The sequence below is a fragment of the Microsporum canis genome, genomic scaffold (assembly GCF_000151145.1).
Source record: "Microsporum canis CBS 113480 supercont1.5 genomic scaffold, whole genome shotgun sequence".
In the NCBI taxonomy this organism is placed as follows: Eukaryota; Fungi; Ascomycota; class Eurotiomycetes; order Onygenales; family Arthrodermataceae; genus Microsporum; species Microsporum canis.
In genome coordinates, this window is record NW_003299165.1 from 1,202,125 (window position 1) to 1,228,511 (window position 26,387).

At 49.3% G+C, this 26,387-nt stretch overlaps 12 protein-coding genes across 12 annotated transcripts; 9 read left to right on the forward strand and 3 right to left on the reverse strand.

Moving 5' to 3' along the window:
• Positions 1 to 1,040: 1,040 nt before the first annotated feature.
• Positions 1,041 to 3,648, reverse strand: MCYG_05533 (conserved hypothetical protein; the record flags this gene model as incomplete). The annotated part of the gene is made up of 2 exons (XM_002845618.1): positions 1,041 to 3,417; positions 3,479 to 3,648. The coding sequence occupies 2 exons, from the start codon at positions 3,646 to 3,648 to the stop codon at positions 1,041 to 1,043; spliced, it is 2,547 nt and encodes an 848-aa protein (XP_002845664.1).
• An 822-nt stretch (positions 3,649 to 4,470) lies between these two features.
• MCYG_05534 (conserved hypothetical protein) lies at positions 4,471 to 7,488 on the forward strand (the record flags this gene model as incomplete). The annotated part of the gene is made up of 2 exons (XM_002845619.1): positions 4,471 to 4,560; positions 4,624 to 7,488. The coding sequence occupies 2 exons, from the start codon at positions 4,471 to 4,473 to the stop codon at positions 7,486 to 7,488; spliced, it is 2,955 nt and encodes a 984-aa protein (XP_002845665.1).
• A 240-nt stretch (positions 7,489 to 7,728) lies between these two features.
• On the forward strand, positions 7,729 to 8,709 carry MCYG_05535 (methylglutaconyl-CoA hydratase; the record flags this gene model as incomplete). Its single annotated transcript, XM_002845620.1, has 2 exons — positions 7,729 to 8,072; positions 8,139 to 8,709. The coding sequence occupies 2 exons, from the start codon at positions 7,729 to 7,731 to the stop codon at positions 8,707 to 8,709; spliced, it is 915 nt and encodes a 304-aa protein (XP_002845666.1).
• An 851-nt stretch (positions 8,710 to 9,560) lies between these two features.
• On the reverse strand, positions 9,561 to 10,246 carry MCYG_05536 (uncharacterized protein; the record flags this gene model as incomplete). Its single annotated transcript, XM_002845621.1, has 3 exons — positions 9,561 to 9,758; positions 9,805 to 10,065; positions 10,103 to 10,246. The coding sequence occupies 3 exons, from the start codon at positions 10,244 to 10,246 to the stop codon at positions 9,561 to 9,563; spliced, it is 603 nt and encodes a 200-aa protein (XP_002845667.1).
• A 308-nt stretch (positions 10,247 to 10,554) lies between these two features.
• On the forward strand, positions 10,555 to 15,040 carry MCYG_05537 (LipA and NB-ARC domain-containing protein; the record flags this gene model as incomplete). Its single annotated transcript, XM_002845622.1, has 5 exons — positions 10,555 to 10,640; positions 10,696 to 10,930; positions 10,983 to 11,661; positions 11,724 to 13,151; positions 13,206 to 15,040. 5 exons carry the CDS (start codon positions 10,555 to 10,557, stop codon positions 15,038 to 15,040), a joined length of 4,263 nt encoding a protein of 1,420 aa, XP_002845668.1.
• Positions 15,041 to 16,445: 1,405 nt separating this feature from the next.
• Positions 16,446 to 16,859, forward strand: MCYG_05538 (uncharacterized protein; the record flags this gene model as incomplete). Its single annotated transcript, XM_002845623.1, has 2 exons — positions 16,446 to 16,650; positions 16,705 to 16,859. The coding sequence occupies 2 exons, from the start codon at positions 16,446 to 16,448 to the stop codon at positions 16,857 to 16,859; spliced, it is 360 nt and encodes a 119-aa protein (XP_002845669.1).
• Positions 16,860 to 17,001: 142 nt separating this feature from the next.
• MCYG_05539 (smad nuclear-interacting protein 1) lies at positions 17,002 to 17,958 on the reverse strand (the record flags this gene model as incomplete). The annotated part of the gene is made up of 1 exon (XM_002845624.1): positions 17,002 to 17,958. One exon carries the CDS (start codon positions 17,956 to 17,958, stop codon positions 17,002 to 17,004), a length of 957 nt encoding a protein of 318 aa, XP_002845670.1.
• A 252-nt stretch (positions 17,959 to 18,210) lies between these two features.
• On the forward strand, positions 18,211 to 19,119 carry MCYG_05540 (conserved hypothetical protein; the record flags this gene model as incomplete). The annotated part of the gene is made up of 1 exon (XM_002845625.1): positions 18,211 to 19,119. The coding sequence occupies one exon, from the start codon at positions 18,211 to 18,213 to the stop codon at positions 19,117 to 19,119; it is 909 nt and encodes a 302-aa protein (XP_002845671.1).
• A 352-nt stretch (positions 19,120 to 19,471) lies between these two features.
• Positions 19,472 to 20,717, forward strand: MCYG_05541 (protein kinase domain-containing protein; the record flags this gene model as incomplete). The annotated part of the gene is made up of 2 exons (XM_002845626.1): positions 19,472 to 19,994; positions 20,047 to 20,717. The coding sequence occupies 2 exons, from the start codon at positions 19,472 to 19,474 to the stop codon at positions 20,715 to 20,717; spliced, it is 1,194 nt and encodes a 397-aa protein (XP_002845672.1).
• Positions 20,718 to 21,312: 595 nt separating this feature from the next.
• MCYG_05542 (conserved hypothetical protein) lies at positions 21,313 to 22,704 on the forward strand (the record flags this gene model as incomplete). Its single annotated transcript, XM_002845627.1, has 1 exon — positions 21,313 to 22,704. One exon carries the CDS (start codon positions 21,313 to 21,315, stop codon positions 22,702 to 22,704), a length of 1,392 nt encoding a protein of 463 aa, XP_002845673.1.
• A 974-nt stretch (positions 22,705 to 23,678) lies between these two features.
• On the forward strand, positions 23,679 to 24,155 carry MCYG_05543 (uncharacterized protein; the record flags this gene model as incomplete). The annotated part of the gene is made up of 1 exon (XM_002845628.1): positions 23,679 to 24,155. One exon carries the CDS (start codon positions 23,679 to 23,681, stop codon positions 24,153 to 24,155), a length of 477 nt encoding a protein of 158 aa, XP_002845674.1.
• Positions 24,156 to 24,634: 479 nt separating this feature from the next.
• Positions 24,635 to 26,295, forward strand: MCYG_05544 (conserved hypothetical protein; the record flags this gene model as incomplete). Its single annotated transcript, XM_002845629.1, has 2 exons — positions 24,635 to 25,201; positions 25,274 to 26,295. 2 exons carry the CDS (start codon positions 24,714 to 24,716, stop codon positions 26,250 to 26,252), a joined length of 1,467 nt encoding a protein of 488 aa, XP_002845675.1.
• Positions 26,296 to 26,387: the final 92 nt, after the last annotated feature.

Below are 26,387 nucleotides of genomic sequence, written 5' to 3' on the forward strand. Positions count from 1 at the left end.
ATTCTTACTTTTCGGTTCTATCTCATGTGTTTATCCTATGTTTTACGATTTTATGATTTCAGGAACAAAAGGAAAAAAGGGGCCTTTTCTTTTCCATCTTGTGCCATAATCGATAATGATCTATTCTTACATCATATTCCTGAATGGAAGGCTGGCGGGTTTCATTCCTCTGTTTCTGCGTAGGTGAGGCTTATCACCTTGTATTACCAGCTTGTTTCCTACCATAACTAAACACCTACTCTTCCTGTTTCTCGCTTCTGTTTGCTGCACAGGAGTAAGGCATGAAAGGGGTGGAAATGCAAGTGCTTACCACTTATATAAATGTCATCTCTTCATCAAAGATATAACTACCCAGTGCAGGGAGCAATATCAAACAAGAATATACTTTCTCAAGGCTGAAATGAAGCTCTTATAGACATTCATTAATAGCTAGAACTAGTTATTATTACCTTCTTTAGAGAGTAAAAGTGGTTAAACATTCTTCAATTCAAGGGCTGGTATAAAAGTGAAAGAAACACATCAAAGGGATAACCAGATGAAAACCTGTCTTCAGGGTACTCCTACAGTCCCTTTTTCAAGCCCTTGAATCATTCTTCTTTTTCTTCATCTTCTTTTATGTTAGAAAGTGCCTCTGTGGGCTGGGCCAACCATCCCTTTACCTCCATGCACCAGTGCAAATAATAAAAACAAAGAGAGAATAGTAGAAAAGGTTGGACAAAGTACAAAAGGGCAGGCGGTCTACTTGGTATGCCTAAAGAAGCAAAACAGTAGAGAGAGAGAGACAGAAAGCGGCGACAGGAATGGTGAGCGGGCGGTGAGCGGCGTTCTGTTGATACATAGAATGTTGGGAGGTAAAGGTGTAGTAGATTTATTCTGCTCTTTGAGCAGGGGATCATAGATTAGCATGCGCATAAAGAGTAAGGAGATATCTTCGTCCCGGAGTTGGCGGTGTGGTGCTGGCCAATAAATAAAATAATGATTGCTCTAATCCCTATGCTGGATTGTGTAAGTTTGTATTCACTTCTACAATGTTGAAGATTCTATTTTGAGGCCCCTGGACCAGCCATAGGTAGCCCGTTCGACTGGCCACTGTGCATTTCAACATCCCTAGGTTGGCCCTGTCCATTAGGGTGCATTGGCTGAGGCGACGCGACGGCTTGAGCGCGATTATCCAACAGTTGCAGCTTGTTTCGATCCATGATCGCGGCTTGTTCGGCGGCCGATCGGGCATAGGCCATAGCCGGCGAAGGTTTAGAATATGGTGTATGCATCTGGCTCGCTTGACCAGGAGGGTAGTTTGCGTAGGGAAGAGGCTGTGGTGTCTGTTGCTGGAAGTATCGTGGCTGAGCAGGGTTGGCTGATGGCGAGTTTAGATAGGGAGTTCGTTGTGGAGATTGATTATAGTTATGTGGCGGCCTCTGGGGAGAAGCAGCATGGTTTAACTGCTGCGGATGGCTACCATGAATAGGCTGGTATGCAGCTTGGGGGGTACGATGAGGGTATGGTTGGCTTGGTGTTTGTGCAGGGGAAGGGCGTCTTTGGGGGTAGTGGGATACACCGTTGGAAGAAGATCTCTGGAACTGTTGCAGCATTCCACTCCTGGTATAAGGGGAAGAGGCACCGGCGGGTTGTTGGTATTGGGGTTGCATGTACCCTTGCCGCTGGCCGGGTTGTGGGTGCTGTGCATATGCCTGAGGGTTAACCGGTTGGTAGTGTCCTGTTGGGGGTCTTCCTGCGTATCCCTGGGGGGATTGATAGTTCATTGGAATTTGTTTCTGGCGAGTGCTGTGTTGACGTTGGTAAGGGGCCACTGCCGGGGTCTGGTAAGGGGGTCGGCCCTGGGCTGTCTGTGCATGGCCACGAGAGTTCACCAGGTTTTGTTGGATTTGCGCAGCTTGTTTCTGTTGCTTGGTAAAATCATCATCTTCTAGAGTGCCAGGATAATCGACGCTATCTAGAAGAATCTTCTTACTCAAGTTCAATTCCGCAAGCTGCTCCCCAGTCAGTTTCGAGACCGCGTATGGTGGCAAAGAGGCCACTAGGGTCGATAGGCTGGACTTTAATGTTTGGTATATACTGTACTCTGCATCAGACGGAGTAGTCGTAGGCTCGCGGTTAGCTGACATCCCATTGCTTTGGTCACTTGCTTTATCTGGCGAGCTCTGCGAGAGGTTTCGTAGCTGACGGTAAGAATTCAATGTTTGAAGCAGGTCCGATATATCGTCAAGTATCTCTCCTATATCGCCCTCGGGGGTTTTCATTTCGTTCTCAGTTGATTCCTTGGACTCCGTTGCCTTATCCACATATGTTGTATCTGGCTTGAAGGACTCCACTGCTTCTGGTAGAGTTTCTTCGTCCAACAGTTGGGGGTCCAACACTTGATCCAAAACTGGATGCAATTTATGGGGCCCTTGGGCTTCTTCGGGGCCAAACAAAACATTAACGCGATTTGCCCCTGATTTCTCCCACCAAGCTTGGTATTTGGCAGCCCGAGGTGCGACCGCACCAGAGCTGTCAAACGAAGGAGCAAACGATGAATAAAGTGTCTGAAAAAGAGTCATATCTTCTTTTGATGGTTTCTCCTTCTCACCGGTGTCTTGTTTTGATGCTCGGCGGTGGTTATCCGGCACATTTGGATTCTCATAGCCATAATTCAACCATGATCCGGATGGAAGGGATATCGAGCTATAAGTTTTTCTTCCGGGAAGGTTACTGGATAAAGAGCAAGCAATGTCGAGAGGGTCTAGCCACTTAACCACGGAAGGTCCACTTTCTGCAGGGCGCTTTTGAGGATGCTCTAGAACAGACGTGTTAGGTCGCGGTGAAAAGACCTCCCCGATAGTTCTTGTTCGACTCCGCGATTCGTCCAGGTGTAAAGGGTTGAAGGGAACAATCTTAGTAACCACTATGCCCTTGGGAAGTGCGGTTTCGTTGATAGGCAAATCGGACAGCTGTACACTTGAAAATATCTGTCTGCCATGAGGAGTGTTGTCCACTAGAGCCAGAGCCAACCGGTCATTCCGGGAGCTGCTTGTCAAATTTTCAGACGTGTCCTCGGCCTTTGTTTGTTTAGACGAAAGAGTAGAAGACGGTGCCTGGGGAGGAATTTTCATAACCAGTCGGTTCAATTCTTTTCTAAAAGCGTTCGCACGGCTGGAGGATTCGTTAGAAGAAGCTGGTCCTATCGACCGACGAGATTTGCTATCGTGTCGCTGAGACTCTGCGACGAACGAGTTGATAGCTTGTTCGACATCGTGTAGGAAGGGCTCAAGGGACTGGTAATGGGCCTTATCGACTCGAGACTGTACAGTCTGTGATTCGACGGTCGTCTTGGATCGCTTTACACGCTTATTGTCAGGTTCTCCAGCGGATAGGTGGGTAAGTGGGCGTCTTAGAATCCCAAGATCGGAGTCATGCCTAGATAAGGGCCGTTAGAATGCGACTCGAACAGCGGAAAAGACAAGATGAAGACTCTTACTTTGACAAGACCAAAATAAGGTCCTTGAGAGTATCGGGAAAGGTATCATCGTAGCTCCGTGCCGTTGAGGTTGTCTCATCTCCTTCACCTTCAGCAGTAGTTTCGCGTTTTCGCTTTGCGGATGCCGGTGTGACTGGCGGCTCAGCACTCTGAACTGCGTTCCCGTTCATATTGACCGTTCCTTCACAAGCCTTCCTTTTCATTCCACCCAAGCTTATCTTCCACTTTTTTCAAACCGAGAGCGAGACGACAGCTAGATCGCGCGCAGTCAACGGGTTATCCAATTGGAAAGAAGCGCTTCCTGCATGAATCAAGAAGGCTCTCCGAACGGTGTGTTCAAAATGAAGACCCTCTGGGCCACACGCGGGAGAAGCTTTGCGCCGTCAAAGGCCTGCTGAACAGGCGACAGGACAGTGAATATAGCTCTCAAGTCCTAACGCGCAGTTAGCTCTGATAAAACCTAGTCAGGAGCAAGGGAATAGTTATTGAAGAACGGCCTACCCGTAAGAAAGCACGCTGTCCGCCACCAAAGAGAAAAAAAGAAGCGCGTCCTGGGAGTCGTTCAAGCAAGAAGAGAAGCCATACAACCTCTTCCGTCTTCTTATCCTATCTGCAAACACTTGAAAGCCACAGAGCAAGATGAAAGATCGTTGCAACAAGACGAAGACTTCTTCTTCTGCTTCTTCTCGCTCTTTTTTTTTTCTTGATCTTTCGCGATGAACTTCTTTTTTTCCTTCTTTGGGGTGTTAGTCACGTGGTATAATGACTAAGCAGTCACGTTTTTGAAGTCGTTTTTTGGATCTTTTTTTTTTTTTTTTTTGATATCTTCAGGTTGTTTTCTTACTTGCGACTTGCTATTCTCTACAGCTTCTTCTTGTTGTTGTTCTCTGCTCTTCTGCTGCTGCTGCTGCCTCCGATGTAACATGTTATTGCTCGGGATAGCCTGTTGACCCTCTATATAAACCTGCAACTGATCCATAGAGAGCTGTTTTATGTCATCTCTGCGCCGGTATGCCTGCCAAAGACTTGCGGTATCTTTGATATCCCCGTGTCTTTCTCGGACATCTTTGCAGCATGCCAGGGTGAGTCCCCCAAATCCCTTTCATGGATGGTCTGAGCAATTGTTCTCACAAGGCTCGCTGTAGGCAACTAGATTAGTCCGCACTACCTGTACCGCTTCTAAGGCTCGCATATCTCACACTGCACATACAGTCTGCCCTTCTCCTGAGCTTCCCACACCTTCTGCAGAGACTAAACCTGAGGTTTACCCACCGTCTTCAAAAGCACTCCTTCTGGCCTTGCACAGGATCCAGGCAGGAATATATACATCAACCACTCATGCGGGCCTTTCGTGGAGTCTGGCTGGAAGGTCTGGCGAGGAAGATAAAGTATTTCTGGCGCTGGAAGCTAGCTTAAATGCGACCCGTCCTGTACGAGTTGAATACTCTCTCCTAGTTGCTCGGTATTTGCATCAAATTTACCCGTTGCTACGGTCAGATACCACAAAAGAGAGTGATTTCAACCATGCTCTCCTCCGGGTGTTTGACGACAATGCCTTGGCATACTTGTCCAAGAGGGGACATTATGTGGGTGATGTGATGGCATGGTCGTGGATATTGGCTACACCCGACGCCTTCACGGCGATTATGCGATACAAGCGGTTGGCGCAAGAAACCCGAGTTCCAATGTTCGTTCTTATGTTCCTCTTGCGACGAATTGATATCGACGAGCTTAGTTTCGACTTACTCTTGAAGCAATGCCAGGTTGTGTTGAAGTCCATGGTTCAAACTAAACCGCATTCTTCAGATATGGAACCTAGCTCCTCTTCAATGCCAGAACAGCTGCTAAAGAATGGGGATCGTGCAGTCGTTATAGCCATCCTTACTCGCTTGGCCAACTTAGCTCGCAAGGTGGCTCCTAGGACCCTGGTCAACGTAGCAAAAATGTTCACATCCACATTTGCTAGTCTTACAGCGACCAAGGATCTGGGTCAACTTGGCCCGAAAAAAGCACGCCGAATAACTGTGCTTTACAATAAGTTCATCCAACGTCTCGCGGGATGGTGCAGAGTAGAGCCTTATCATTCTGCCAAAGTACAGCAAAAGGCAGTATTCCATATACTACGAGAAATGGAAACTTTCAACCCTCCTCTACCAGTCAACAAAGCAACCTACCAGGCCATAACTCAGATCTTACTTGCCTGTACAATGACAAAAGCAGAAAAACAGTGGGATAGCTTTAAAGCCGTCTCTTGGCCCCCGTGGAAAGAAGACAAGCTGGGAATTGATGCAGAGAAGACAGAGGGAAGCAAAAGCAAAGCCATGGAATCCATCACTCAAATGCAGCAGGCAGGCTACCATTTCACCGAATGGGATAGGGCGGCGTCTGTTGTAGCAGGCTGGGATACTGATGGAACACCAACCATCCAGAAAAGGACAAGGCTTCCAAGCCCGAACTCGGATTTGGAGGGGCAATACCTTCATCCAGATCCTGAACCGCTGGTATGGGCTGCTCGGATTCGGGCAACTAGAACGGTTCGGGAGGCCTGGGCATGCTATGTGTCCTCTCAACAACAGAACGTTCCTCTTACAGAGCAAATTATTCATGAAATAGTTGAAAAATTCATCTCATATGAGAGAATACAAGACCAATTCGATCAATTGGAGGAATTCGGATCCCAGGCTCCGATCTCTGTACCTTCTGATGGTGGTAAGGAGGTACATCCTGAACCTACCTCACCGCGCGATGTTATATACGTTCCGTCTGAGCCGCCAACGCTACCCCAGTTTTTACAACAAACGTTTTCACGAGATTTCCCGCTACCGGATAAAGTACTGGTCTTGGTACTTAGACATACTTCATCTCTTAAGCAAGGGCTAGATTATATCGATCATAGCACTCTTACAGATGACCAGATACATGCTCTGTTCGCTCCCTCCTCCAAGAACAGCCAAGAGAGAATGAAGGCTCTCGGCTCCATCCATGACGTGATGTTTTCCGCTGTCATACGGTTCCTATGCAGATGCGCCTCGCACAGTACTGTGAACCGTATTCCAAACCGAACCGAAGCTCTGAATGCCATGTTCCCTATTCTCGTACCAGGGTGTTCAGACCTAGAGCTAACTCAGGGTCGTGCTTTGACCCATGCCGTTTTTCTTATGGAACAACGCGTCCCACGGTACATGCCTGCCTGGCATAACGTTTTCAAAGCCATAGCCATTGGTAGTCGGCCATACTACGATTTTAGAAGGCTTGAGCTGGCGCCAGGTGTGAATCGAGTCTTTGCTTGGGAAGAGACGCTAAGGCTAGTTGAGTATATGAAGGCAAACTCTATAGTGCTAGATCTGAGGTGTATTCAACTCCTTTGCAATGGGTTGGTAGGGCTGTTGCAGGCTCTCCGCCTCAACCCAAGCGCTGTTAAGGCGGGGAGAAGGGCAATATCCCGTCTTCAGCTCCCAGACTCCTATATTACGCTGGGAAGACCGTTGGCGACACGAACCTCTAATGAAATGGTTGAACATGCCCTCACGCAGCTGAGACTCCACGTCAACCAATTTCTGCCTCTCAAGAGAGGGCAGCACAGCCGCCCTTTGTCGGTTGATGGACTCTCGATCGCGCCGGTGATACCGACTCCTTCCATCCTCCATTCACTAATCCGAGCGTTCGGGCGTGGGAAAGATCGAAAATCCATCGTGGCCATTCTCCATGTGCTGCAAGCAGAAGCCCACGAGCTCAAACGGGTGACCAACGAACGGCGTGGGGGTCGCAGAATGCTCCGTCGAGCAGTTATTGCCTCCAGGGCCTTTCTTGAAAACGACCTGACAGGCTTGAGAGAGGATGAGGAGTGCAGAGGGCGAACTCATCAACACACCCACCCCCTGGTACAAGAGGCACGTATCCTCGTGGATGAAACCGACATGCTGGCTCCCTGGCCATCAGATGAAGAGGTGGATGCATATATCCAGCATGAGATACTCGATAACTTCACAGGCCATGATGAAGCGATGTAGCCATATGTAATATACCGATTAACATAAATATAGAGACTTGTATAGCAATATTAAACTTGTATAGCTCGCGGCCGTTGGATTTTTTTTTCGGCGTCGGCTCAGACGGCCGAAGATTGATAAGAAAAATATTAAATAGCAAAACAGCCGAAGAAACCAACAACATCCAGACAAGACCGTATATATAGCTTCAGTTCAGCCATCACCGCACAAGGATATATATCTAGAGATATATATCATACCATGGCTGCTGCTCGAGTATTCCGTTCAACAGCCCTTCGCCAATTCCCCGTCATCCAGATTCGCCGCAATGCCACGCTCGGCACCAGCGCCCATGGGGATGTGATCAATGTTCAGCAGATTCCCGCACCAGGCGCAGGGCACATCAGAGTACTGCTGCTCAATCGACCGCAGGCTCGCAATGCGATCTCGCGACAGCTGCTGAACAGCCTGGGAAAGCATATCGATGACATTAAGGCTGAACAGGGCAAAGGTCCAACTAGGGCGCTGGTGCTCGCCAGCAACGTCGACGCTTCATTCTGTGCGGGAGCAGACTTGAAAGAGCGAGCTACTTTTACAAAACAGGAGTGAGCGACGGCACCTCTTTCTGTCTTGGAGAATGCGTTTATACTGATTGCGGTGGTGGCATATAGTACGGAAGCGTTCCTGGCTCAACTCCGCCAGACATTCGCCAACCTGGACGAGCTACAGATTCCAACCATCTCTGCTATTTCGTCCATGGCACTAGGCGGCGGACTGGAGCTAGCACTATGCACAAAGCTACGTGTCTTTGGAAGCACGAGTATAGTCGGACTGCCCGAGACTCGACTTGCCATCATCCCAGGCGCAGGAGGCACTTACCGCCTGCCACGTCTCATTGGCAAGAACCGCGCTCTGGACATGATCCTCACTGGACGACGGGTCAGCGGTGCCGAGGCCTACTTTCTCGGACTCTGCAACAGGTTAGTCGAGGTGACGCCCGAAGAGCAAGGGAAGCCGGGAGAAGCGAGGGAGAAGGTTCTACGGGAAAGTATCAAGCTTGCGCAAGACATCTGTGAAGGAGGGCCTATTGCGCTAGGTCAGGCTCTAAAGGCTGTTGATGGATTCGAGAGGGGCGCAGAGGCAGAGAACGAGGCGTATCTTGGAGTCGTGGAGACCGAGGATCGGTTTGAGGCTCTGAAGGCGTTTGCAGAGAAGAGGAAGCCTTCCTTCAAGGGACGATGATGACGACAACGATTATGAGTCTGGTATTGAATGAGGGTGTCTACTTTGTTTTTTTTTTTTTTTCATCACGGATTGTCTGGTTCGGTCTCGTTTCCATCCAGGTGTTCATGTGATGTGTTAAAAGGGACATCAGGCACACGCTGAAAGGAGGGAGAATGTGCTGACTACGAGTGATTCCCAGAGGGTTTTGGATGATTAAAAGGCAGTTGAATTCGGCAGAGAGCAAGTCTGTATATATTGTTACTGCGTTAAGAGTGAAGACGTGGCTATATCAGATAGACAGGTTGTATCCGGAGAAACACATTAACTTGTAGGCACCATCATTCCTGAGCCTCCTTTTAGCGACTCTCTCGTGTTTTCTGAGTAGAAAGGCGTACTATGTATGTTTGCTCTGTCTTGCCTTCTATCGAGCTGCCTAGGTAGGCGAAATGTCGCGTGCTTGGTCTATATCTGTCTGTAGCCCAAGGTGTATCCCTGGCTCAGCCTCCCAGTCTCGCATAGTTATTTAGGAGATATCAAGTTTTCTCGACCAGGCGGTTTCGTATGATATGGGCGTCAACCATGACGTCCTATCGAATGTTTGCTGCCTGCTCGAGCTCGACGGCGCCAAAGCATACACCATGGATGGTTATGCAGGTAAGTTGGGGATGGGCTGTTTAATACGTTACATGACCTGAGATGTTGATTCTCCTCTTCCCATCACGAGCGGAATCAGGACTGCATGATATGGCTGTCCCATGTTTCACAAGGTAGGCTTGCCGTCTCTGCTGAATGGTCCATAAACTACTGTGTGATGCAGGCGTTTTGTTCATCGAAACTGCATACATAGTATGCTGCACTCCGTATGCACTTCATCTCAGCGGGTTTGTATCCAACACGAACGTATTACCCTCGTTGTCTGTCCTTCTTGGGGGCTGAAAATAGAAGCTCATTCTGGTTCCTTGGATCGGTTCGGGGAAAAGGGCCGGGTCGATCCAGGATTTCCCATCCCATCCATGGATGTTCTCCTTCTCTCTTTTTGCCTTCCTTTGTCCTCCGAAGGCTCGTAACTGTTGTAGATACCAACCGATATATGGGCCATGCCCTCCATCAAGCCAGCCGCACGGAAGCCAAACACTTGACTGGCCACCAGGAAGCCTTCCCCTGGCCGCGCGCCGGGATATAGGGCTGCATTCCAACCTGTAGCAACCTTGAACCGCCCCCAGCTTCTGCTCCAATCGCGCCCGTAAGAACTATTTTGGGTCGACCCCCAATCGCGTAACAAGGATGCCGCTCAGTGCAGAATTCGGAGAAACGAGGCTGGATCCCCTGCATGCGCCTAACAGGAGAAGAGAAAAGAGCTTTGAGAGATGAGATCTATCGAAATCTAGTCAGTAAACTACTCAAGCATTGCCCTATCGTTTCCCGGCAGACTGGGCGGACCCTTACTGTCAAAGCAGCGAAACATCCAGGGGGCAGCAGAGGATGGACGGTTGTATCTCGCAGGTGACCCTCGTTCTCGCATAACCGTCATCTTCTCTCCACCTGGCTGAGCCATCCTGCGCCTGGAGAGACCAGAGAGTGTGTATGTATCTTTTTCTACCAACTTGTTCACAAGACTCGGGGCGCATCAGCGATCATCGAAAGTGTGTGTCAGGCTGCTGCAAGGGCGGGCGACTTTCAGCGGCAGCCGGTTAAGGATCAAGATATAAGCCCGCCTCCTCTCTCTCTCTCCGTGAGTCTGCATCGTGAACTTCATCTCTTCCTCTTCCTCTCTCTCTTCTCATGGGCTTTATATATATATATCTCCTCTGGCCCCCTCTCTCTGATATCGAAACCTCTTAGATATCACTCTTCCTCACAGAGATGGGCACCATAGTAACCAAGCGCGGTGTTGTGGTCAAGCAGTTTGGCCTTACAGAGCTCTATCAAACAGCTAACCCGGCCGTCGAGTAAGTCGTCTCTTCATCTACTTCCTTTTATCTTCATCAAGCTAACTGTGTTAAGTATCGTCTTTGTCCACGGCCTGAACGGAACCTCATATCATACCTGGGCGACGAAGAAGCCGCAGGAGGTCTTCTGGCCGTCCGATCTTCTACCAGACGCCCTGCGCGGCCTCGAGGTCAGAATCCTCACTTATGGCTACGACGCGAACGTCACGGCGTTTACTGGAGGGACGTCAAAGGATAAGCTACATAACCATGCTGAGCATCTCATCTCCAAGCTGTTTGCCCTTCGAAACGTGAGTGCATGACCCTAGGAGTCGATGATAGACCATACTAACAAAGACATAGAGCACCCAGTCGACTGAGAGGCCCATCGTCTTCATCTGTCACTCCCTCGGCGGCCTGGTGGTGAAGAAGGCTCTCTGCTGCTACACCAGGATCAGCCATCAGCACACACAGCATCTCCGATCCATCTATATATCGACATACGGCATCCTCTTCCTAGGGACACCGCATAATGGATCTAACATCGCAAAGATGGCCAGCACGGCGCAGTCCTTTATCAGCACCGTCATCCCAAAGAAGCTCCTCTCCACCTCCCCACAGCTCATCCAGGTCCTGCAGAGCAATAACGAGCATCTCCAGGTTATCAACCGTGAGTTCGTCCAGATCATGGATCGGTTCCACATCTACTTCTTCCACGAGTCGAAACCCATGGATTTAGGCGGGACCCGAGCCTTTATCGTTGAGGAGTCTTCCGCTGCCCCGGTCATGGACGGGGTGGAGCGTATGGGCATCGAGGCAGATCATGGAGCAATGTGTCGCTACCTCAACGAAAACTCCCCTGGCTACGATACCGTCACAGAGGCAATACGGCGTTACTCCTCTGCCGCCGGTCCTACCATCGTCGCCCGCTGGCAGCAGGCTAAGCGGGAGTACTACCTTGCAGTGCAAGCCGGTTTGCAGGTCCAGCAACTTACTGTGGGCAGCACTCTTGATCTCACATCCGATGCGCACGACCCACTTGGTGAGTTTTGATTATCCTTTCTATTATCTTCAAACATCTATAGCTAATACAATGTATAATAGAACGCTCGGTGTCCTCCCTTCCTGGGCCACACGACGCAGCTTACACCAACCCAGAAGCTCTCAGTAACGTCGGCCAGTCTCTACTATTGGGTCAGAAAGATGAACCAGTCGTCACCGTTAGCCCTCCCGGCTTCCATCCTAATGCCGTGTTTTTCGGTATGGAAGATGAGATGGATCAGCTGCAACGGGTACTATCCGATGAACGGAAACGGTCTCTAGGCCCAGTAGCTGTTTTAATCCACGCTGGCCCAGGCGCCGGGAAATCTCATCTGGCTAGGCAATACATGTACGATAACGAAGCTTCCTACCCTGGCGGCATCTTCTGGATCGATGGCAAATCAAAGGAGTCTCGTCTCAACGGAATCTGGGAGATTGCCGTTGCTGCATCAATAATGTCAGAGGGTCAGGAAGATCGAGATCCAAGATGGCTCATGGCCGACAAATACACAGCAAATGTCAAGCGGTGGCTGGAAACTAGAGATAACTGGCTTCTCGTCTTCGATGGCCTTGCCTTTGAGCATGAGGAGGACCTAGATGAGTTTAGAAACTTCCTGCCCTTCAAGCCGAATACCAGCATTATCTACACGTCTGTTGATCGCACCCTGCGCCAGAAACAGCGGCTTTACGAGCCATATGGTCTTGCAGTCAAACCGTTGGCTGTTGATGCTGCATGCAAGCTTCTATTCAGGGACCTAGGGATCATAAACGCAAATTCGAAGCAAAAGAAGAAAGCTCGTGAACTGGTTAGGCACTATGAATGCTTGCCGCTTGCCATTCACGCCTTGGGCCACCGTCTTAGTGCTAGCGGGAAGCCACTCGAAACATACCATTTTGGCTCACATCTGACAGATATTCGTCTGGCTGAGCCATACAGAGGGATAATGTCCGACCTTAACACCAACGAGTACACCGAGGCGCTACAGCTGATCTATATCCTATCATTCTTTGGCCACGACGTACCAGTTGGGATGATTCATCTAGGCCGCAAGGCTTTGGCGGAATATAAAGTCGAAATCCGAACTCTAGAAAGATACGGAAGTTCCGAGAGGCATATCGACAATACTTTTGCTATCCTCATCAAGTACGGACTAATCGAGCGCTCATTTGACCCGTATACATGGAACGAGGTCACTGCTACCCCAACCAGCGAAATTGACAGGATGGGCATCGAGCGTCGTTCTACGGACCCAGCGAATTCGCAAAGCGCATCTAGTCAAGATACCTTCTCTGCCCGGCCACGAACGGCCATCGACGTGCTAAAGATCCATTCCGTTGTCCAAGGTTTCTGCCGTGACGAACTCATCGCCGAAGGCCCAAAGCACTTCTGGTACTGGCTGGGTATTGCAACAAGTTTGTTCTGTCTGTCGTATAAGAATGCCACTACCCAGATCAAAGCAATCAGGGGCGCAGGTCTCGTTAGAGACTACCGTGAGTATCAAACCCATGCAAAGCGTTTGATGCATCATTACAGGGCCAAGCTAGACAAGTCAGAGGTCAATTTAGAGCTTCACCATGAGTGTTTGAAAACGATGCTGCTTGATATTGAAGAAGAGATCAGACATCGATCTCCTGGCTCATCCCAGGAATCATTCCGTCACCAGAAATCAATTTTCGACCATACAAGCAGCATGTCGTCCTTTTCCGACTCTATAGTTAGCGGATCTACAAAGTCCTGGGAGCAGGAAATGGGTACTGAATGCACCGACTCGCCCCTGGAAATATCATCACCGCGGAGCCCCATTCAATCTCATTCTGTTTTCTACGGTAATCAGAATATTGGAATCGAGAATCTCAATCAAGGCCAGGGCGACGGGAACCAGACTGCCGCTGATATGTCTCCATCTTTATCCAACAACACGGAAGTTCCGACGCCAACGATATCCCAGGAAGAGCAGCCTAGCCCTCCTACAAAGAAGCGAAGTAGTTTCCTCTCTGCCTTTAAAGAGCCTCTTAGGCGATTTAGGGAGCGGAAGAATCTTGGGGAGTTTAGGCCAACAACGCCTACTGTGTCCGTTTCCGATAGTTCCCGACGGAACAGCTCCATAATAGTCCAAGGAAGCTCTGGCCAGAGGAAACCGTCTGATTCTGAATCTGTTGGCAAAGCAGCTATGGCCGTAATGCAGCAACAGATGTCTTCAAAAAGCAGTGGTACCAACTCAGCTAGGCCGGGATCTAGTAACAAGAGCAACCAGCAACTTTCTTATGCCGCAGTCGTGTCTGGAGAGCCTTTAACCGGAACGAAGCCCCCTCGGCAACAGCCGAGCCTTCCACAGCGTCCAGTACACACGGATAGCCCTCCGTTGCCCGGCGTGGAAGAGATAAAACGCCTATCCGCTTCTATGATGGAAGGTGCCAAAATGAACCTGTCGTTGTCAACTCACAGTGACCCTGGATTACCATACCCTCCACATCGGGCTTCTGCATCTGATCGAAGCTCACCGACAAGCCCAAACTCTCCCTTCATGCCAGGACAGAATTATCCAAAGCCTCCGATAGTACATCAGCAACATTTCAGCGATTCCAACGTCGGTGCCCCGTACGCTGGGCCGAACCCCTTACCATTACCATATGATCCAGACATTCAAATCACTCAACTCCCACGACGGACCTCAGCATTCACTCGCGAAAACACAAACGTACCACCTCTGCGCAATATGGGTTCTAGAAGTAGCCTCCCCCACGGTTACTCATCCCAGCCGATGTCTCGGGAACATTCCCAGCTATCCCACCAGTCACTCCAAGCGGAACCTGGTAGATTCGCATCTTATTCATCGGGGCCCCGGGCTGCCTCATTCTCCCATTCCAACCGGGCAATTATCCCTAGATTGGACACGCGAATAAGGTACCCAGCCAGCGAATGTGCCATCGACTCAGCTACAACGACACCCACTTCAACCGAAAGCCAGCCACTGTCAAAGACCCAATCAGGCCCCGGCTTCATGGTCGATTCGGGTGATGGTGTTAGCAGAAGTCTCATAGAATTCAACGCTGTGCGCTATACCCCACAAATCCGATTTGGCGAACTCGAGCCCGTCAGCGTTGATGCTGCTAGACAGCGAACCGAGCTAGCGCTCAGACAAGAGCAGATGAGGCGCCAAATGCGCGCCGCACCTTATCCAGACCGCAACCTTATGCCAACCGCTAGCGATCCACAGCAGCTAGCGGCCTTGGTAACACCCGGATTCCCTTCTCCACCACAGCCACGAGTGGAACAAGTTCGTCGCCAAGAGGGAGGTGTTCGGCCAAGGCTAAGGAGCGGCAGCACTCCCCAGACTCCCGACTGGACGGGCTTGGGCATCCACCATCGATTACCATGAATTTCTTGAATACCATATCCCCGTCCCCTTTTTTTCCCAGGGGACGCACTCCATAAACACTTCTCATAATGACAAACGCTATACCTCGGGTTTTTTTTTTCTCCCTCAAGTTGTTTTTCTATTATTTTGTTTATTCTTTGTTTTCTCTCTTTCTGCATATCTATCCAGGGTCACATACATATTTTATATTTCCATATAAGTTAGTTCCTATCCATTGGGAACAAAAACAAGCTCCAACCAGCGGAAAAGAAACAAAAAAAAGGTGTCTTGGACACTACACCGAGAAGGCGTTAAGGGGCATCGCTGCCGTGTTATTTGCAATCAGCTTGCAATCCGGGGTTTCTTCTTCTTCCTTTTTCTTGTCTTATCCTTTGAAGCATTGTATGATCATCTGTTGCCTGTTCGATTAAACATTGCATCTATTTGGCGTACTATTAACAGTGGACTCGGGATGGTATTTATGGTGCATAGAGGGTGTCAACAAGTCGTAGGCGAGGAGTTCTGTGCTTCTGTCATTATTTTTATTGAGTATCATATTTTATAATAAGAAGTAAATATTTCAACAATGATTCTTCTTGATACAACTAGTTGATGTCCCTGTCATCCATGTAAAGGCAAGCAACTCGCCAGCGACAAAAAAAGACACCAAAAAAACATACGAAAGTCGGGATTCGCTGGTGGTCACCCACCCAACTACTAACCGACCGGCAAGTGGCTTAAGTACAGCTGAGCGGACGGGAAGCTCTGTTTTCCACTTCCTATGTTCGTATGTACCAGACACAAGGACGAGGGGGTTGATATAGGGGAGAAGATAGATAGTACCAGGCGTGGAGTATAATATACTCGGTTAAATAAGTATCAAACATGGATGTACACAGGAGACATATTTCCCTTGACAAGCCAAACGCCTGCAAGAGTCAGCCAGCCGTAGCTGAAGCCATGGCTTGATCCAACGGCGACGGTGATACCTTGGTCAGGACGTTGACGATGGCTTCAAGAGCATCAACGAGAAAGCCGGAACGGTCCTACTGTAGCCCCGAAGGACTCGCCCAGACTACCTACCAAGGCAAATCCGGTATGGAAACTGGAGATTATGACGTTGACAGGACAAGGAGCTCAAAGCAAGGAAACAAAACCTAGCGAGAGATGGCGAAGAGGAAGTATATAAAGGCGGCTAGACAGCTCTCTAGGAATAAGTTTATCATCACATTTGCATGAATACATGTTGAGTCTGAATATCAGGTAAGTTGAATGTCCTGCTCTGGTTCTTATAGTTACAGAACCAGAGTTGAAGCTGAAACCACCTTTTTTAACCACTATGGCTAATACCATCCTGCTCCCATAGAAGTCAAAAGAGCAGATAATACCGAGTGTACAGGCACACGAGAATCAATCCAAACCAGCCATGCCTTTCGTCACTAGAGCTGTTGCTGCCTATTCAAGGAGTATCACGACTCCCGTCCTCTTCACCGGCAGGACACAGTTGACCCGGGCCTTCTTCTCGACGTCACCTTGCCACCAAAAGGGCCCTATCCAGGCAACCAAAGACACCCTAAAGGCAGCGGATAGGCTAGTCTCAGATGCTGCGGTCAAGGGAATTGAGAAAGGAGGTATGGTTTTCTCAGTATTATCGAACATAAGCCAGTGGCTAACCTGTTATATAGAGGCTGCAACAAACAGGATAAAGCACACCATAGGGTCTGCGAGCAAGCAAGCAGAGCGCGGAGCAGAAGATGCTGCGAAGAAGACTACCAGAAAGGCATCAGACGTAGCCGATGAAGCGGCCGAGAAGGAGCAAGAATTCACAGGGAAGGCGTAGTTTTCCATCTTATCCGGTTAGAGTCGATATTTCTTGGATGACTTGACCGCAAACTGTTGAACAAGGTTTGCCGACTAAATGGATTCCTGTATCTATTCTATATCTTAACCGTTGGGTGGTGTATGTTTAGTTCCGCGCAGTCTCAGCTGGGCGGTGGGAGAAGAAGCACGTATTCTCTTGTACTTAATCCAAATTTCAAAACATCCTTATCCATGAGTTCCATGTACCGTCTGGCCGGAGCTGGGTCTCCATTGACAGTCGTCCCGTTCGCGCTCTCCAGGTCAATCAGATAAGGCCTAACTCTACCATCTCGGTCTCCAAAGTCGTTTCGTTTCTCAACGTATCTGAACTGAATAGCAGCATGCTGCTTGGAACAACTGGGGTGGTCGACAGGCAAATCTGCAACGAGCTTCTCTTTGCCAACAAGCCAGCAGCTCCGGTCTCCTAGCTCCACCGTTTCCAGCAGATTATCGTCCTTGAATATGTACAGCCGCCACGCATCTTTGGCCGGTGGCTTTCTGGCCTCTGGAGGTTCGTTGTATTTCAAAACGATGGACGTGCTCCCATCACTGGACCTTACAGTGTTTGTATCTGCAGCTAGACGTCCTGTATTCCCGTAATTTGCTTTCTCCTTTTCCTTCTCAGGCACCGGGGTAGATCCGTCTCGAGGTGTCTTTGAAAATGCATCTTGCTGGGATGGGAGTGGCTTGTCCGATCTCCTGCCTACCTGAAGTGAAGGACTGCGTCGATGTGATCTTCGGGCCGGTGAAGTCGAGTGCCCTCTCTCCTCACGCCGTCTATGTGATCTGTGGCCATCCCTCTCTCTTCGTCCACGGTCGTGGCTCCGTCGACGCGGTTCTCTGGAACGGCGTCTGCGATTATGCGATGCTTCACTGGAACTCGCCGATAGACTTCTGTGACGATGTGATCTCCGTCTCTGGGGACTTCTGGAATGCTTTCGATTGTCGGGGCTTAAAGACCTGTGCCTGTCTGTCTTGGAGCTGCGAGCCTTGTGGCGCCCTCGATCCTCGCGTGAGTGTGAAGACGTAGACCGGGATCTGCGTCGACGAGACCGATGGCCGTCCTCATATCTAGGCATCGCTTATGAACTTGTACCAAAAGACTCGGTCGAGGCTGGTGAATTTCCTTCTCCTGTCAAAACGTTGGCGACGATAGAAATAGCCGGAGTTACTTCGGCCCGGCGTCACCTCGTCTTGCCGCATCCGGGCATGGATTTGTTCGTAGGAAGATGTAGTAGATATGAAATAATATCAACCACCATTCCAAAGCAACTTGTCCGACACATTCTCTGGCCGTGGTCGATGTGCCTCTGCCCAGAAGACATGTAACCATGCTCAAGAAATCGACGCTTCTCTGCTCATGCGGCGGTCTTCAGGCTCTGAGCCCGCACTCCCCGCTTGCCCGCCACGAACAGCCGGTCTACAGACAGCCCAAGCGCTTTGCTCATGTACACGGATCTGACAGTGTGAGGCCCGAGGAGGATCTGTCATGGCCGACATCTCCATCCTTTACTCCTTATGACTTATTCCGGCTGGAACGGAATGCGCCCTACTCGAAGAAGCGGTTCTATCAACTCGTCAAGATCTATCACCCGGATGGACGCTGCAACGGCCATCCACAGTGCAAAGACCTACCGGAATCCGTCAGGCTACAGCGTTATCGACTGCTGGTAGCCGCCCATGAACTGCTCTCCAACCCTACGAAGAGGAGCGAATACGATAGGTTTGGCCGGGGCTGGTTCCAGAGAGAAGAGCTCTTTGGCGCCAGAGGACCAGCCGCGAAGAATGCAATGGACGCATATTACTCCAGACGGAGACAGGCGGACCCTACCATCTTCAGGAATGCAAGCTGGGAGGATTGGGAGCAGTACTATAGCCGACGCAGCGGGAAACATCAGCAGCAGACCCAGTCTACCGGCGCCTCTCACGAGACGTTTGCATCCCTGTTCGTCCTGCTGGCCATCTTCGGCGGAGTAGCTCAGGCCGTGAGCATAGGGAAATACTCCAGCTTCGTCGAGGATCGTGTCAAGAAAGTCAACCAGGAGTGCGGACGGTTCCTGGAGGGACGACGGCACCAGACCGTCTCTGAGATGGACTCCGTCGACGAAAGGGTGCAGCATTTCCTGAAGAGACGAGATCCATCTGGCTACGGACTGAAAGAGGAGGAGGAAGAGACCTATCGAAAGCTCTTGGGGGGCACTGGGCATCATATCGAGTACCGCCATGACGAGGGTCGATAGGACTACCAACCCTCTTTTCCTTTTTACATTTGTTGTACAGAACACTCTCCATGATTTTACTCATACCCTGGCATTTATAGCGGCTGCGTTTCAAATGGCAAAAGACATGGACCTTCTCTACTCTACAAAAGGCTGAGCCTGTATATGGAATTAAGTACCAACAGTCGAAATCCTTATTATCCGCTAGTTAACTACAACCCAACTGTTGATATGTAGATAGCATGCTTATATAATTCATAATTGTAAGGATAAAAAGGCCTGCCAGCTCTCTTGCTTCTCCCAGCTTTCTCACTTTTACATCTGTGGCCTTTGGCATTTTATCAGCTGTCTTGAGAGTACACCAAGTATGGCGATGTCGCCGACATTACCCCAATACCCTGCCGACGGCAATCCCGCCGACTACGGTGACTTCGCAGACTCCGACGGCGACGTTGATATTGATGTGTACGCTGAACGCCAATGGGACTACAAGTTCTATCCTATCCGCATTGGTGAAGTGCTCAACCAAGCATACCGGATAGACCACAAGCTCGGGCATGGCGGCTTCTCTACCGTCTGGATGGCCCATGACCTCAAAAATAAGAAGGATGTCGCTCTCAAGATCGTGGCTACCGAAGCTTGGGGAGAACACGATTACAGCATACAGGAAGAGATCAAACGAGCTGTGAAGGACACCTCTCACCTTGTTATACATACGGCAACCTTTTTCCTTCGCGGCAAAGACTGCAATCATCGCGTCCTCGTGTTTCCTTTGCGCGGTCCAACTCTCGGCTCCCCTGTCGGTAGAAGGACACCTATGCGCTCTCGGATGTCCGCTGCAAAACAGTTACTGGAAGCTCTGGCAAACCTGCATGAAGGCGGAATTGTACACCGTGGTAAGTAATCTCACAAACGTTGCTTGATTTAGGGTACTGATGGTTCGTGCAGACATAAATAACCATAATGTCATGTGGGGTATATCTCCTACGGAAAATCTCGATAGAGAGGCCAAATACAAAACCCTGGGTCGTCCTCTGAAGGTAGCCATACCCGATGAACCGTGGAAGCCAGGGGAGGTCGTTAAGCCCATGGTTATCCCAGCCAGTATGCGAACAGAGACTTTCTATCTTGGTGATTTTAGCCTAGCCATGAGAGTTGGCACTCCTGTCACTCAAACGGGTAGCCCACCTATCCATTATTGCTCGCCTGAGCGACTTCATGGCCACGAACCCAGCCTTGCTTGTGACATGTGGAGCTACATGGTCATATTTACAGAGTTATATAGTGGATTTAAGCCTTTCTATGACGTGGCGAAAGGGGGGTTGGTGACCGATATAGTTCAACGCATAGGTCCTCTTCCTGCGGAGTGGAAGGGTCATTACTGTGATCCTACGGAAGCCCTCGATTCGTGGTACAACCAAGACTGCACTCCTGACCCCAAAGATAGCCTTAAAGATGTGATTATACGCAAACGTTCCGACGCTGCTCCCGAGGAGCGTCGGCATGCATTATCTATCTTGTCGAGAGGATTCTGTGTAATCCCGGAGAAACGCCTGACAGCAAGACAACTTCTGCAGGACCCTTCATTTCAAGCAATTATCGACCTACATTGCAACTAAACCCTTTTTTAATACCTTGCCGTATCTTTCATTTCTTTGACTTTATTTCTTTCATGTTCATTTTCTTATTTTCTGTGAGAGCTGGGTAACATTCCCGCAAAGTGCCTAGTGGTTCATCCAAGTTCACCCGGAAAGAAAATAACTGCCTATCTACCCCATACATAACCAGCCGTTTTGTTGCATAGGTTTTTCGGGGATAGGCTGTGATGGCCGTCACAATGACACTAACCTTGGAAGTTTGATATCATTTGGATGATCCCCCAGCTTAGCGCCGTGACGGGATCCACAGGCTGTGTGCTTAAGCGGCGGCTATGATGAACTCTCTCACTGGCTTCTTTTCCCTTGTAGGACCCACCGCGGCTCCCAGAAGTTGTCGTCTCGTCACTACATCGAAGCCCGTCTGCATTCAAGTGACGCCCTCTAGCTGTATGCATTGTGGTCTCGCATGATGCAGCAAGGGTCACCGTTCGAGGGTGTGCTACAAGTACTTATGTACTCCCTTAACAAGTATAGTTAAGGGGGGTATTTGCGTTAACTGATCCACAGTGAGCATCAGGTACGAATCGTTTGTTGGAAAATTTTTTTGACTTGCAATATGGATTCTGTTTGTGACACTCCTTCTCATGGTGAGAACGATGAGCCTTCTGCTGTGTTTAATACAGTACTTGCCACTGTAAAGTTGCACTATCTACCACAGCTTGCAATCCGTATACGCAATGAGAGGGAGCTCACCCGAGTTGATGCACTCACTTCTATTTACAATTGTCGCATTCTCCCTCAACCACTCTTTGGGTCTCATCACATACTGTTTCAGCTCGAATTCAACGATGGAGTTGGCTGGCTTCTCAAAGTCCCGGCCAATGGCTACCCCAATGTGTTCGACGAAATGTCTGCCCTTTCACTAAGATCGGAAGCGTTAACGATGCGTTTACTCAAGCGAGAGACTGCGGTTCACATTCCAGAAGTTTATCACTTTGAGGACTCATGTGATAACGAGCTTTCTTGTCCATTTATCCTTATGGAATATATCGTCGGGCTCCCTTTATACGAAGTTTGGTTCAACCAACGTGTTTCCCCGGGTGTTCTCGAGCGACACCGGCTCCAAACCCTCCGCGATATTGCGCAGGCCATGGTAGAACTAAACAAATTTGTATTCCCTCAGGGTGGTGCGATACATTTTGACCAGAATGGCAAGCTGTCAGATATCGGGTCGTTTAGAAAAGTACATACAGAAGCCATGCTTGACGCTCTTCACACAAATGACGAATACGATGGTGCCAATATCTTTTACACCGCTGGTCCTTTTACTAGCCCAAAATCATATTTCACATACATGCTTGAGAAACGAAAACCCCCCACGAATGAAGACGAATATGGCCTAGGACTCTACAAATTACTACGGTTATTCATTGACCTGGCCTTTGCCGACGTTCAACAACAAGAGAAAGGGTTTGTCCTGACTCATCCTGATTTTGATATACAAAATATTATAGTGTCTGAGGATGGGAAGCTACATGGGTTGATTGACTGGGATGGTGTGGTTACCGTGCCTAGATGCTTGGGAAATGAACGATACCCAAGCTGGTTAACCCGGGACTGGGACCCGATGAAGTACGCATACAAGGATAACGCAACACCGGGGCCAGATAACCCTAATAATCATGAAAACTCGCCTAACGAACTGCACCATTACCGAGAGGTATACCAAGGGATTATGGAGGATGTTTTGCAAGATAAATCAGCTAAGCAAAAAACGTCTAGATCACTGCTCTTGGAAAATTTAGCTATCGCTGCTGACGACCCTGTTTCCTTTCACTCTATCGTTGAGAAAGTTTTTGAAGAAGCTAAAGCGAAGACAGCTAAAGACGACGATGACGATGACCATACCTTCTATATCTATGAAGTGGCTACCGCATACGCAACCGGAGAACTAAGTGAATCTCATCAGAAGCGAGTCGTTCGCGGATTTCAAGCTCTCTTATCCTGAAATTCCTTCTCTCTCACTTATTTACTAGAATTTTTCTGTCAAATATAACCAGTCTCTCTGCCACCAATTGGCGCGGGCTTATCTTTTTGGCCGAAATTCTGACACTTTCTTATGTTACAATAGAGGCCGCATGGCATAAGGCACATCGGCGTGTTACTTATGTATCTATCTAGATGGCTCGAGGTGTTCTTATCTTGAATATTATCACCAGGCTTCCTCTACCTATAGCAGTCACTTAGTAGGTAGCTAGGCTCTCTCGTCCATCTCGTTTCTTCTTCCTTTGTTTCTTTACGAATAACTGGTTGCTCTGTTACATAGAGTTTGGGGGAGACACTGTTGACTACATAATTTCATCACAACTACAATATCTTCAAAGCCAAGCGTCTGGTACTTGTTTGAATGACAGTTATCAGCCACACTTACTGGATCCCCAGCTTGGGCGGCTATTAAGCTTAACTATCACTGCCTTCTCCCCACTTGGACCCGCTGGGTTTCGCCCTTTTTTCCTGTAGCATCTTGATACCCATTGCACTCAAACATCTGTTATACATTGCGACCTTGCATGATGCATCACTGATGGAGGGTCTACCGCCCTATAGATCTCAGAATACAGCCACCGACACAAACGCCGTAATAGAGGCCGTTTGTATTAATATCACTCTCTCTGACGTGCTGGCTGAGAAGGGCGCTTCATGACATGTCGGCCAATTGACACTACAGGACAATGATATACCAATACACCAACGGAGCACTGCCTTCTATCCCTTCTTTTCCCGGCTCGTTTCACACATACTTCTACTTGAGGTGCAGAGCTCACGGCTCTTAAAAGTCCTGCCCCTGGCATACACAAACGCCTCTCAGCTTAGCTGTTTCTTGACACTTTATCTTCCCTTATTTCACTCTGGAGACCTTTTCCTATTCACAGATCACTCCCTTGAACCTACCGTCATTGAAATGCCGCCTAAATTTTCAACATGTCATACACCAATTGTCTCCCTGTTGATAGCTACGAGGGCACTATCAACGGTATTCAGCTAAGATGGCACTACAGTGCAAGGGAAAGACTTAATACAAATGCAGGCCGTATGGGTGCGGATCCGCAGAAGCTGAAAGCTGTCACAGAACGTCTTGCCTATGCCTGTGCCCTAAGGCTTGAACGGACTGGAATCTCTATCTTGTATGATAGGTACGTAGTACATTATATCTCGGTATTCCACCTTTGTGAACTAACCCTACATTTGTTTACCTCAACTACCATTTACAACGGCGAGACAATTAAGGACGAACCTCATATAACACTGATCTTGAGACCAGGCCAGTGGAAGGCTTATATCTACGTCAACGTGCTGACGGGGGAGTTGGACAATGTGACTATGAAAGGAGAAAGTGTTTTGAGAAACGGTGTACTCGATGCCACACTCTCTACAGGTACATATCCATCGTTGTCCTAGACGTTGGCATACCTTCATTACTATCGAGAGACTAGAAGACCTTGGCTTTCTTCTGTTATCACAGTATCTATCTAGATGGCTCGAGGTGCTCTCATCTTGAATATCATCACTAGGCTTCCTCTGATCACAGCTGCTTCCGATGGAATTACCACTAGCAGGCTCTCTTCGCGTAACCAGGCTGACTAGTAAATAGACGGAATCTCTTAGCGAGGTAATCTTTCATGACAGGCACCTAGAATATCCACAACGCTGGATACCGTGCTGAGGGAGAGTAGTTATGCCGGTGGCCCAAGAGTTAGTGGAAACTCCCGCCGCCCATGAATGGCTTGTGAAGCGAACCTTCAACCGGCCCCCGACAAACTGATACATAAGAGTGAGGGTTGGTGGGTTGAAGAGCGATTAATAGCGAATAGTTATTATCATATCATAAGTGCAGAGTTTTATAAAGTCTCTTTCTCCCCCCTTACTCTGCGTCTGCTCCTTGATCCTCCCTCTATATCGAGCTATCGTGCACACGACCTGAACAGTTCAATTAGTATATACAGACCAACCGCCGTCATGGCGAACGTGAACCTGAAGCTGATCCAGCAGTATCTGGTGCGGATTCCGCTCGTGCTGGTTACTGCGATCCGAAGGCTGCTGCAGCTCTCGCCGGTGCAGGACAGAGTGAGCGTCACGATGGAGCTGCTGGTCACCTTCGTGCGCTCGTTTCTCACGCTCGAGGACTCCGTCTCGAAGATGGCCGAAGTCAGGCTGACGGACTCGAGGGCAAAGGGCTATATGTGGATATCGAACGTGACGGTGCCCAAGCCGGAGGACGACGTGCTGGAGGCGTTGATAAAGGCGATAAAACACCACAACGAAGGACCGGAAACGTTTGATGTGCCTGATGTGCGAGCTGTAGAGGCCGAATGGACGGGATACAGGAAGGGCGCCAGTGAAGATACGCCGATTCCAGATATCTCAGAGGCAGACAAGTACGAGCGACTGATGGAAGACGTGGACGAAGACATGACCATCTTCTACGCCCACGGTGGCGCATACCAGTACGTTTTTGTTTTTTTAATCCTGTGGCTATTCATATATATATATATGCGTTTAATGCTAACATGCCTCAGTATGATGGACCCTTGCACTCATCGCCCTACGACGACTGCTCTGGCGCGGTTCAGCCGTTCTCGTTGTTTCTCGATACGCTATAGATTGTGCCCTGAGCATCCCTTCCCAGCCGGTCTTCTGGATGCGCTGGTTGCATACCTGTCTCTTCTCTCCCCCGCCGAGGGTTCCCTCTACGAAGCTGTGCCGGCCAAAAAGATAGTCTTCGCCGGAGATTCTGCTGGCGGTGGTCTCTGCCTAGGCCTACTCCAGATCCTCCTGACGCTACGAGAGATAATTCCGTCCAAGACAATTCGTTTCCATGGAAAAGACGTCCCTCTAGATCTCCCCGCCGGTATCTCCATGACCAGTCCATGGTGCGACGTCACCCGCTCGCTGCCGTCTACCTTTGAGAACGCAAAGTACGACTATGTCCCGCCTCCACCACAGAAGCCAGGAACCATCTATACCCCTCTACCGTTTCCTCCAGACCATCTGTGGCCTACTGTACCGCCGCGGGTGGACTTGTACTCGAATGCGAACATGATGGCGCATCCGTTAACCTCTCCGGCCGCCAGTCCAAAGGGGATATGGAAGGGTGCCCCGCCAATGTTTATCGCGGTGGGTGAGGAGCTCTTGCAAGATGACAGCATTTACATGGCAAGAAAGGCTCATCGAGATGGCGTGAATGTCGTCCTACAACGGTACGAAGGGATGCCGCATTGTTTTGCCCTTCTAGCCCCCACTATTCACCAATCTCAGCGCTGCCTCAAAGACTGGGCTACCTTCTGTGTCGATGTGGTACATGGCCGTGTCAAGGGATACGGGGAAGCTCAGTTCATCAGCCACGAAATGACAAAGACTGAGATCCGCCGCATTGACGATATCGGTACTCTAACCGACAGCGAAGTCGAAAGGCTGATCAAGGTCGGTAGAGACTGGCGCGTTGATGGAGAGATGGTTCTGCAGAGGGCGTGGAAGGAGAAGGAACTGGATTCCTGAGTATTCTGTTTCATACTCCAAACTGTGCAGGCGCTGGGTTCTACGTCTGAATATATTTTCTAATCTTTGGTTATCAATCATCTTATACCAGGAAGACACGAGATACAATAATCTACAACCTACGAACAATCACGA